The sequence below is a fragment of the Leopardus geoffroyi genome, chromosome C2 (assembly GCF_018350155.1).
Source record: "Leopardus geoffroyi isolate Oge1 chromosome C2, O.geoffroyi_Oge1_pat1.0, whole genome shotgun sequence".
Classification (NCBI taxonomy): domain Eukaryota; kingdom Metazoa; phylum Chordata; class Mammalia; order Carnivora; family Felidae; genus Leopardus; species Leopardus geoffroyi.
In genome coordinates, this window is record NC_059333.1 from 69902879 (window position 1) to 69914918 (window position 12040).

The 12040-nt window shown below is 46.3% G+C and overlaps 1 protein-coding gene across 21 annotated transcripts in view; it reads left to right on the forward strand.

Annotated features, from left to right (window-relative positions):
* The window catches only part of KALRN (kalirin RhoGEF kinase), a 675561-nt gene that overhangs the window by 183615 nt on the left and 479906 nt on the right, over positions 1-12040 (forward strand). For all 21 annotated transcript variants that reach the window (XM_045502312.1, XM_045502314.1, XM_045502313.1 and 18 more), the window contains exon 2: positions 9336-9410. In XM_045502312.1, coding sequence (XP_045358268.1) covers positions 9336-9410 — 75 coding nt within the window. The remainder of the gene's footprint in view (positions 1-9335; positions 9411-12040) is intronic.

Sequence of the window (12040 nt, forward strand, 5' to 3'; positions counted from 1 at the left end):
GAGAAGCTCTGGACTTGGGTGAGGGGGACTGGTTTAGGAGCTCCCCATGAGGGTCTCTTGCTCTGAGCTCTGCAGTCATCCTTTGCTGCTTTACTGCTACCCACATCTGAACTTCCAGCTATGGGGAGCAGGGCAGAGTGAGGGGAAGTACAGGGCCATTCATGTTTGCATGCCTGCTGTTCCATAGTGACAGGGGCCAAAGATGCATTTTCAAATCAACAATTTCATCTTTAACCTAATGTCATGTCCTGATTAAATTAAATTAATTCAAATTCAAATACTACTGATATGCACCTGGGGAAGAGGGAGGGGGACTGAGAGTGAGGGTCCCAAGGAGTGAGCCTTTTATATGTCTGAACCACAGCACATACCTTCCGCCTCCACCTCTAAGTATCTCTGTAACTCTCTCTAAATATATTATATAAGCAAATATACTGCTAATGTTCAACAGCTGATTCATGTTCATCACTGACTAATTCATCACTAGCTAATGTTCTGTGTTACTTTGAGAACTCATGCAAGAGTAATACTCACTGTAACAAAAAGACAATAAATCTACAACCGTCACAACCCTCCATGAGGTATGAGCACTTTAAATAACCTAGTCAGTTAGCAAAGAATCTGTTTTTAAGAAGTGATGGGCAGATATAATCACTTCTGAAGTGGCCATTTTCTCGTGTCTAGAGAACACCAAATGTTGTCAAGTTTTCTGGGGAGGGAGGGAGAGAGGGCAAGTGAGCCTGTGTGCATTGCTGTTGAGGTCTCAACTCAGCTAATATTAAATCTTGTGAAGAATAAACAGAAACGGTTTGCTCATTAGCTGGGCTTACAGAGGTGTTACCCACATGTTTAAAGTGCTAATTAATAGTGATCTCTAATGCAGCTAATTTAGCAATGGTGTTACAAAATTTTGCTCTTCAAAAGTAGCCCATTAACCAGGCCTTTATATCTAATATTGACTTTAGAAAGTTAATATTGAAATTGGCCACAATTAGAGTTCATGCAGAAGCCAGAGAGAGAAAAAAGATAAAGATGGGGTAGAAATAGGCAGGGGAGAAGGCCTGGGGGAGGAAGAGGCACAGCAGTCAGTAAGCATCATTTGTGTGGAGGGCATCATGGCACTGTGGGTGAATAAGAATCTGTCCTGGGGCATTCCTGAGCACAAGCTGTGTACTGGGAATTGGAGATACAGATATAAACACCCAGCCCAGACCTCTGGAGCTTAGGGTCTCGAAAGGGATCCAGATGCTGCAGTGGAGATGACACAACAGTGAGGGGTCTGCCATGTGACATACAGAGAAGGAGGAGCCAGCATAGCCTGGGCAGAGGAGGTGTAGGGAAGGCACCCTGGGCAAGATACCCAGCTCATCATAGCACAGGGCAGGAAATGGTCATTGTGGGGAGTGATGAACAAATGCAAATCAGACTTCAGAGAAGGTAAACGTTGCTTCTCCCTGGTGTAATGACTACCCAGTCTGGCTACTATCATCTCCAGTTCCTGACCGCTGCATGAAACCTAGTCAGTTTGCTTGGAAAAGCTTAGTATTTAGCATTTGCCAAAAGAGGAGCCCTTGTCTTTGTTTTTTCCCTTCTCCTTTCTGTGTTGAAATCAGATTAGCTGAGTCTTGTGAATGTACTTCTCTTAGAAGTGCCTGGGAGGAGGAGAGCTCTGCTACACTGTCCTTCCTTCCATAAAAGTGAGGGAGGTTGCTGCTGAGGCTGGTTTGACATTTGCAGGTGTCAGTGTTGAAGGACCGAGGCTGTGCTGTGGGCAGATGGGTTCTCAGGTGGGGCAAGGCATGTGGAGCTCCACACTGCACAGTGTGTTCTGTTGCTGACACAAAGCTGCCCAGTCTCTTTCTTTACCAGATTTATTCCTTCCTCTTAGCACACACTTCCTGCCTCAGTGGCAGTTGTTTTAACTAGAGATCTAAGGAATATATTTATAGTCTCTGGAAGAGTTTTCCAACAGCCAGTTTCCTCAATAGCTTGTTAGCATCTGTAAAGAGGAGACAAGACATTCACCTCCATCTGTGTGTGTGTGTGTGTGTGTGTGTGTGTGTGTGTGTGTGTTTCTCAACAGCTCTTTCTCTCTTGCTCTTACCCATTTCCTCTCATTCTTGCCACCCCTCTCTCTTTCTCTTGTGTTAATAAAGGAAAGAGGTGAGGGAGAGAAGGGATAGTGAGGGGAATGAAGATAATCGCTCCCACCCACCAATCCCTTCCTTCCCATCCACAGCTGTACTGACAGTGTCTTCTCCTAGGGCTTTGCCCATCTAGTCCTACACATAAGGGATCATATCCTTAAGTCTCTTCCTTTTATGATTCAGTGCCACATTGCATCTTATTATGGTCTTACTCAAACTCCCAGCCTCCTACTGGCCTGGCAGCTCACATCAGGTACCTCACAGATAAGCATTCTTCCTGCCTCTCTTGGAACTTCAGAAGATAAAAAGAGACAAAGTTCTAGTGGCCCCCGTCCTCATATTCCAGCACCGACCTCAGCAAGAGCCACATGTCCCATCCTCCCCCACCTTTTGCACAGCAGAATGTGATATGGGGTTTGGGGTCAGAGCCTCCTGGCTCCAGCTCTGTTCTGGAACCACAGCCTTCCTTCAGGACCAGCCAGGTTCCACCTAGCTCTGGCCTGTGCTGTGTTGTTGCAGTCCCAGCTCTCTGAGCTTCCAATGGCACTTGCAGCCACTTCTCTGCTCATGCCTTCCTAGGAGCCCACCCTACTGAGATATCAGTTCGGAGTGTGATCATGGAGCTCAGCCACCACCTCCATGCCCTCTTTTCCATCACTCCCTCATCCTACTTTTCTGTTCACCCCGTAAGCTCTCTCCATCTTTGGCACAGGGTCAGTTCACCCCTCCTCTCTGCTGTGGCATTTGCTGCTTGCCACCAGGACACTGTTCTGTGGCCCTACCCTTACTCAAACCCTGGTTCAAAGATCACCTCCTCAGGGGAGCCATCCCCCTGATGAATCACCTCCTACTCCCCACTCTTGCTCTCAGTCCTCTAGCACCTGTGTATGCTTGGTTTTGTCCAGTATATCTGGAGCCTTTTTTGCATGACAGGCACTGTGTGCTGAGTGCTAAGGTAAGGCAAAGAGTAAGACATGGTCCCTGCCTCCAGGGTTTCAGAATCTGTTAATGGTAAAAGAATGAAAACATAGAAATGACTTTCAGGAGAGAGAGAGGAGGAGGCACAGTCAGGGATGGTTCCACTTGAGGAGAAGGTCAGAGAAACTGCACAGAGGAAATGATGGATTCAAGAAAGATTGAATGGGTAGAATCAGCAGAACCAAGCACTGAACTGATATTTGGGATGTAGGAGTGGGAGGAGTCTAGAAGGCCTCCCAGGTTTCTGTTTGGGTAAGGTCGTAGGTAATGGCACAAATAATTAGGATACAGGAGATATAGGGCAGCCAGGCTGGGGGAGCATGGGAGGGTCTTTGTCAGAACCTCAGAATCTTAAATCATTTTTCATACAAAGTCTGGTAGCATCCTGGTCTCAGGGGAATTGGGCACTAGGTATTTTATTAGGCTGGAAACTCTCAGAGGGCAAAAATTGGGTCTCCCCTCCAAGGGAGAGAATTGCACTGTGTTCTCATTAGACATGGAGCTCCCTAGGGTGCAGGCACCTTTCTTTCCTCTGCTTCTCATCCAGTATTGCCCAGTGTTCAGGGCTTTGTACCTTGTGGGTGGGAGTGCAGGTGCATTGAAGAGGCATAAACCGACTGGCTCCTCTGCTCTCCAGGGTCATCTCGGAGATGGCGTCTTGGTCTATAAATGTATGTATAGTACTGACAGCAGTTAGAGAAGGCAGGGATCTGAGGATTGGGTTAGTGAGGAAGATTTGTTGTGAAATTAAACTATCTGATGCCTGAGAGAGTGGTTTAAGCTACCAAAATTCTGAGCAGTTTGGACAGGTGTTATTCATAACCACTCCTAGTGCCAAAAAACACAAGACATGGTCCAGTCTTGGTGCCCTGGAGGGGAAAGTTATCTATCTCCTCAATGTTTTTTTTTGTTGCAGAACTGAGTCTGGGTGATGGATTCCAGGATAGTGGCTGACTTTTTGGAATTGTTGGGCGATGGTGAGAGGTCTTCTCACAGTGGAGGTAGGAGGGGTGGTGGGTAGCACTAGATTATATTTTAGAAGTTCTATTTAGACTAGAAGGATGTTTTTATGGATCTATGCCTCTGAGGCAATTCTGGAATAGAAAGACATACTTTAGTGTATAGATTTCTGTAAATGCAACATGCATATGAATCACTGGGGTTTCTTGTTAAAATGCAGGTTCTGATTCTGTAGGGCTGGGGTGGGACCTAGATTTTCCATCTCTAGCAAGGTTCTAGCTGGTAAGTGATGCTTGTTACTTTGAGTAGCAGGGCTTTAGGACTCACCTTTAGGAGACCTTTCCTTTGAGGCCCCTTATATTCTATACAGATGATGTCCTGCCTCTAATAACAGTTCATTGTCCTGTCTACATATCTGTCTGTCTCTGCCTGCAAGCCACCTGGAGAGCAGGGTCCATTGCCTATTTATCTAAGTACCTCCATGCCTCACATAAGGCCTCACACATAATAGGTGCTCAATAAAGAATTGATGAAAGAATGACTCTGGGAATAGGAAGCAGTCCAAATTATACCCAAAGTAAGGCTTGGTCCCAAGAGCTCTTGGAACTCTCAATTGCAAACCAAATGTCTTCTGTGCAGCAGATCAGTCAGTGATTCAGGGCCACTTTGATCGAGGCTCCTGTGCTGGACATACAGGCATGGACTGGAAAGAGGAAGTGGAGGCCTACCTGAGCATTGATGAAACAGGTTCAGGCCCACTCGAGGCAATGAGACAATATTAGAAAACTTAACAGTAACTTCTAAGTAAGTGCACATTAAGGGGGTATGGCTGAGAACCAAAAGGAAATAGAGAGCAATCCATGGGTACCCTGGCAGCTTGCACCTCCAAATGCTCAACAGTTAGCTGTTTGTGTCTTCACTTGTTGAAATCAGGGTTGCCAGGGGAGGCTAGCATGGAGCACAAGGCACCCAGCTGCCCTAGGGTGCTCACTGCCATCCTGGAGCCATGAAATGACAGATGGGAGTGGTGTGGGGGTTGGGACTGTGACCCAAGGGCCAGTCCTCCTGTTGCCATGTGGGGCCCTGCAGAGGCTGGGGCCCAGAGTGAAGGAGATGGGCACTTTCCCACATGGGGAAGCCTGACTAGGAAGAGGTGAAGAGGAACAGGCAGCAGCGATGTCAGCCTAACACATTTGGAAGGAGGAGGAGGCAAAAGTGGGGCTTGGAGAATTCCCATGCTGGAGATCCTGGGGAGATGGCAGTGGTAATTTTTACTTCCCTAATAGATGCAGAGCATTTCAACTTTGCTAATTAACCAAACAGCAGGCTTGTAATTCTGACAGCAGCAGGACACAAATGGGGTGGGATGCGTGCTGAATGCCATCGAAGCATGCCTTTGTCCTTAAGAGAAAACATGAAACTGACGTTGGGTCAGGTCCATGAGGGTGCCCTCGGATTCTTTTTTCCCTGCAGTAACTCCAAAGGGCACAGGGACTTTCATTGCTTCTCAGGCTTTCTTTAGAGTTGGCAAGGGACCTACTGTTTCAACAGGCTTTTCTTTTAAAGGGGAAAGCTAATCTACAGTTGGTCTAGAGTTTGTAGTCTAATAGTGCTATTATCAAATATACCTTGTATAAGAGACAGCAACTTCAGAGATACAAATAACTTGCCTCTTTCAAGGTATGTGTGCTTCACAGACGTTCTTCCATCACTAGCCTTCCACTTTGGTAACTTAGGCCGTCCACAGGATGGGGTGATGCATCCTAGGCATCCCAATCCCTAAGCTGACTCCTAGAAAAGAATATGCTGGGATGTCAGGGAAGAGTTGTTTTATCTTCCCCAAAACACACTGAACCTTGTTAGGGACTTTGTTCCCAGTGCTTTCTCTCAAAGCATATTGATCTGATAATCTGAGGATCTTAAAGGCCAATAAATATGAAGAAAAGTTTAAAACATCTCAGACTATCAGAGCTGAGTGGGACCCTAGAGGTCCTCTACGCAGATCACCAGCACTTCGCGTGACAGATGAGGCCTGTGACCTTGTGCATGTCACTTGAGAAAGGGTTACCATTTCATTCATTTCTTTATCCTTTCATCAAATATTTATTAAACATTTTCTATGAGTCTGCCCAGACATGTACCTGATAGTGAAAACATGTTTCTATTTCATTGGTCCTGTTTGAGTTAGTTTTCAATGGACTTCCCCTTTATTATAGATGCTGACAGCTGGTTTCACAAGGGCCTGGGAGAATTGATACATAGGACCCTCAGTTGGTGCAAATAGGTTTTCTACTCAAGGTCACCAACTTCTGAGCTGCTGAGCTAATTAGTTTAGCTCTACTTGGCTTTACATAATGCATATATTGTTGAAAAGTTGTTTGTAATTCAATTTTTAGCAAGTGAAAAACTAATTCAGACCATTAAGGCAAGTTTTATTTAAAGAGACCCTGGAGCAAATCCTTTTATAATGTGAAAAATCTTGTTGTTGTTGCAAACGATTATTTCCTACTTAAGGATTTTATAAATCCAGACACTTCAGGTTTTCTTATGGTAGGCTCACAACCTGGGAGATAACTCAGCTGTCTCTGAACCAAATCAGGGAAGACTAGCCTGGGAAAAGGAAGCCCTAGGAATCTTAGACCAACCAGCCCAACCCAAGATACAGACATTTACTCTGGCCAGTGGTTGCAAGCTGCATGGACAAGCCCCAGCCTTTCTCTTAGGCCCTGGAGTCTGGAGGGGAGAAGGAAGAGATGGGGCATGATGAATGGGGTGTGAGGGATGGAATTCAGAGCTCCCTCTTGCTCTCACTTCATGCATGGGAGCGTTGAGAGGTTAGTATAGGGAACCTTTTGCTTCCATTGTAGCAAATTCCACGCTCTTCCTTAATGCCTGAGGACTGTGTGGAATTAGAGCCATCTGTACACTTAAAGGGAATTAAGGGAGAGGAAAAGCAGTGGGAAAAACAAGACAGGAGTTTAGGAGAAAAGAGGGTTATGTGGATTCTCATCATACAGTGAAATCTCATTCGTTTGGGCCTTGCTCGTTTTGAACTTGTAAATAACTTGAAAGACTGAAGTTTAACTTTTCTTATTAAATTTTTTTCCTACAGAAATTAATAGTAAATGTAGTAATATGGGGGAGAATGTTTTAAAATTGATGGATACAAAGGTGTATTTCACATATAAAAATAGGCTATTTTAGGGGCACCTGGGTGGCTCAGTTGGTTGAGTATTCAACTCTTGGCTCCGGCTCAGGTCATGATCTTGTGGTCATGGGATCAAGCTCCACTTAGTGTGGAGCCTGCTTGATTCTCTCCCTCTCTCTCTCTCTCTCTCTCTCTCTCTCTCTGCTCCTCCCCCCCTTGATTGATCTCTCTCTCTCTCTCAAAATAAATAAACTTAAAGAAATAATAAATTAATTTTAAAAAAGAAAATAGCTATTTTAATGCAAAGGCATTGTTCTACACAAACAATTCATGCATTAACTCAATATGATCCTTGTCTAGTTGTTAAGACTGATTGGACTTTTTTCCACCAAGGAAGCCAAAACATCTTATTGTGTGAAGATGAAAAAACCCTATGTATCTATTTGTAAATTTTGTAATCATTTATATTGATCCTAAGCAGTTTCTACTAGTGAGATTTCATAGTTTTTCTGTGTTGGACATAAGGTCAGAGCGTAAATATCTGTACAAACTAAGGATAATAAGTATAAAACAATGCTTATAGTTAGAGCTTTCTTTTTTATGGTGTTTTCTTTCTTCTGTTGCTCACATCCGTCTCAAAGTGAGCCTTGTGGCTGGTTATTCCAGAATCAGGCACTCTGGGCCAGCTTATGAAGAGAAGCAAATGATGAATAAAGAGGCTCACTGTCTTCATTTAGTGAAAAATGAAGAAGAAATAGGTGAAATGGTCAAAGACATGTTGGAAATTTGTTGGGAGTTAGGATATAACCCCTGACCGTGGAAACTGGCATTCTGAGGACACATCTCTCCTCCTCTCTGGTTGAGTGTACAACTGGCTCATTTTCCCTTCCCTAGGCCAGTGATCTTAATCCTGGGCTGTTGCCAGAATTCCCAGGTGCGTCTCTTGAAACAGTCAATGTTTAGAGGTTGAGACAGTCCTGAGTGGGACCATCCTCCCCAGTACGTTTCTCTTTGGACTGTCAGATTGGGACCACATGGGAGTAAGCCAAGTGGAGAAAGGCACTGGAGCAGGTGTCCATGGGCTCTGGTTCTGTTTCACTGAGCCAACGCAGAACCTCTTCTCGTCTGGGGTCCATGTGTGCAATACACAGCAGAGGCTCCAGTTATAGCTCACAGAGTGTGAGCTGGCTCTCCCTGAGAGTCTTTGTGGGTGGTCAGGTTAAATGTGGGGGCACAGTGGGCTGGCCTGGGGTTTTGTGCCTGAGTGCTGAGGCTTGTCTTCCCACACACCTTGCACTCACACTGGGCTGGGTTGCCTTTGAGGCTGTTTCTCCAGGCACATCATTATATTCCATTCTATGTGAGCCCCAGGCCTCTGCCTCCCACCCCCTAAGAGGAAGTCAGCTGGACCCCAGAAGGGACTTTGCAGCTGAGAAGTGAAATTTAGGCAGAGAATGTGTTGCTGGAGAAGGGAGTGTGTTTCCTTCCCAGGAGATTGGTGTCTCCCCACCTCCTGTCTGTTGTGGACTGGTGAGGGTGACATTGAGGGGGAGGAGGAAGAAGGCTGTTGCATTCAACTTAGCTTCCCACTTGGGGATATTGTGGTTTACTTTTCCCATTTGTACAATGAAGACTAAGAGTCACTGTGCCAGGTAGAGGAAAAGCAATAAACACTTATTTAGGGCATTGTAGTCCATCTTGATATTAATAAACCTGTTCCATAGATGTTTACTGAGTGCTTACTGTGTACCAGACACCATGCTAGGCAAAGAGGTACAAAAGTGGCTTTTAAAAAGCCCCATCGTCAAGTTGCTCACAGCAGCAGGGCTTGTGGTTGTTGCCTGCCAGGCACGGAGCTTTGTATATGTGGTGGGGGCAACTTGGACCATCCTTTCCCTGGAAGGGACACCTGCGTGGCCTGGCATCATGTGGAAGTGTCCTTCCTGTTGTGGACCCTCTCCTGCTCCACTGGGCTGGGCTGTAGCACCTGAACAAGGCACAACTTTTTGGCGCATGATAGCGTTGGGCCGCGGAGGGGGGCACCCGGGGATTCAGCCAGTTGGCCTCTTTCACCCTGATTCCTCTGTTTTGTCATCCCACAGGATCTTTTCGGAATGATGGTTTGAAAGCTTCTGATGTCCTTCCCATCCTAAAGGAAAAAGTGGCCTTCGTGTCTGGTGAGTGTTTGTGGAACTTTGCTCTATAAGAGACCTGGAGGAGTGTGTGTACGTGTGCATGCTGGCAGTCACTTCTTGGTGTGTGAGAGAGAAGTGGGGGGTGGGGTGGCACTCAGGAGCCCCTGGCTGCATCCTTGCTCCAGAGGCAGGCAGAAAGAGGAGGGAGAGCTCTGATCCTAGCTGGGTGCTCTGGATGACATTCATCACCACAGGTGGGTGCCTCTCACCTCACAGCCCCCACACATACACCTTACCTCACCGCACCATCCCAGGCCTGTGAGGTCCCTCATGGGTCACTAAGGTCCTTGTGGGAGATGGTCCAGTTGGAGGAGTCTGTTCACCTCACACATTCCCAGAGGTTTCATTTGGGTTCATCTCTGACTGGATCACAGAAAGGACATTAACATTTTTTTTTTGGTTCCTCTTTATCTCTCCTTCCTGGCAAAGGGAACTCAAGTGAATGTTTATATCCATTCATTTACTTTTCTGAGTAATGACTTCCAAATATTTATTTCCAACTTTCCTCTCCAACCCATCTTGTGCACCTGCATCTTTTACTGTCTGATTCAGGGGTCAGCAAACTATAGCTGGTGGGCCAGCCACCTGTTTTTGTAAGTAAAATTTTACTGGAACACAGCCATGCGCATTTGTTCAGGCAGTATTAGTCTCCTATTGCTGCTGTAAGAAGTTACCGCAAATTTGGTAGCACACAGCAACAGAAATTCATTGTCTCATGGTTCTGAAGGCCATGAAGTCAGTTTACTGAGTCTGAAATCAAGCTGTCAGCAAGGCTGTGCTACTTCCAGAAGCTCTTATGGGAGAACTCACTTCTTGCCTCTTCCGGCTTCTGGTGGCTGCCAGCATTCACTCCCATCTCTGTCTCTGTGGTCACACTTATTCTCCTCTTCTGTCTGTGGCACATCTTCCTCTGCCTCCCTCTTACAGGATACCTTTAACTGCATTTAGGGCCCAGTCATTTAAGCCGGGCTCATCTTCCCATATCAAGATCCTTGACTCGGTCACATCTGTAGGTGCTTTTTCCAAATAAGGTGACATTTACAGGTTCCAGGGATTAAGACCTGATATTTTTTTTGGGGGGGGGGGCTACTATTCAGTCTGCTATAGGTAGTGTGAATGGATGCTTTCTTCCTTTAGCTTTTTTGTTTATTTTAAAGAGAGAGAGAGAGAGAGAGAGAGAGAGAGAACATGAGTGGGGGGAAGAGCAGAGAGAGAGGGAGAGAGAGAATCCTAAGCAGGGTCTGAACTGTCAGCACAGAGTGCTGCACAGGGCTCCAACTCATGGACTGTAAGATCATGACCGGAAATGAAATCAAGAGTCAGAAGTTTAACCAACTGAGCCACCCAGATGCCCCAATGGCTGCTTTCTAACTACAATCGCAGAGTTGAGTAATTTTATCAGAGTCCAGATAGTCATAAGGTTAAAATATTTACTATCTGGACCTTTAAGAAAAGTTTGGTGGCCTGTGATGTAATTGAAGGCAAGCTACAGGTGCACCAGCATCACTCTGGGTGCCAGTTCTTGAGTTCTGTAGACTTCCCTTGTAGAATCTCCAGCAGGGGCTGGTATGATGGCAGTGCCCCACCAAGGATCACAAGCATTCATGCCTTGTGGACTGAGCATTTGTTTCTGGATGATCCTGATTGTCCACAAGGTGTGGTGGTAGAATCACAGGGAAGAAGTGAGCACAGTCCCACAGGGCATGGCTGCACATCATAGGTGCTACTGGCCTGGATGATGGGGCAACAGACACAATGAAGAGAAGGGAGAGTGAGGAGGGGTTTAGAGGGAGGCGAAACCTAGCGGCAGGTGTCTCCCACCTGCTGAGAGGGAAGGTGAGAGACTGATGATTCAGAATGTGGAGATGGGATGTGAGAGCAAAGTATGAGATGGGAGTATGTAAGGTACTAGATGTACGCAGTAGTAATAGTGATACCAGCGTTTTATTGTTGTTGCTGCTAGGTGAGATTGACCAAGAAGCTGCCTTTCTCCATTAGCGTTAGGGGCTTGTCTACCTTGTCAGGTAGTGAACCCCTGTCACTGCAGATGTTGAAGCACAGGCTGAACAGCCCTTGGTAGGATCATGTGGCAGCGATTACGGGTAGAGGGGTTGGTAAGACAACCTCCAAAGTCTTTGTAAGCTTGGATCTGAGTGTTTGCTGAACATGTGGGAGGACCTTGTGTGGAGGTCCTGAGGGCTGCTGGGCAGTGCTAGGCCCCTGACTTCTGCTGCTGCCCAGAGCCTGGCTGTAGGACATGGCCCACAGCCTCTATTGTTTACTTTCTACTCCCAAGTAGAGTTCAATCAGATCTTTTCTTCTTTAGGGCCCGGAGCTTCATCTAACCTGATGTCCCTCCTGTCCCCTGGGTCTCCTGCTAATCCTCCCATTTCTCTTGTGCCCAAACTTCCTCTACCTGCAATGCTTTACCCACACTTTCTGCCATTTTGAGCCTCTGTTTTTCCCAAGTAAGTGCCCACTTTGCCTCCTCCAGGAGGCCTGCCTTGCTTTAGTGTAGAGCCTCTGAACACCATCCTGTTCTGCATCAGTTCAGGACATATGAGTGCAGATACAGTAGACTCTGACATGGGGACCCTTGTTTCATTGTTCAT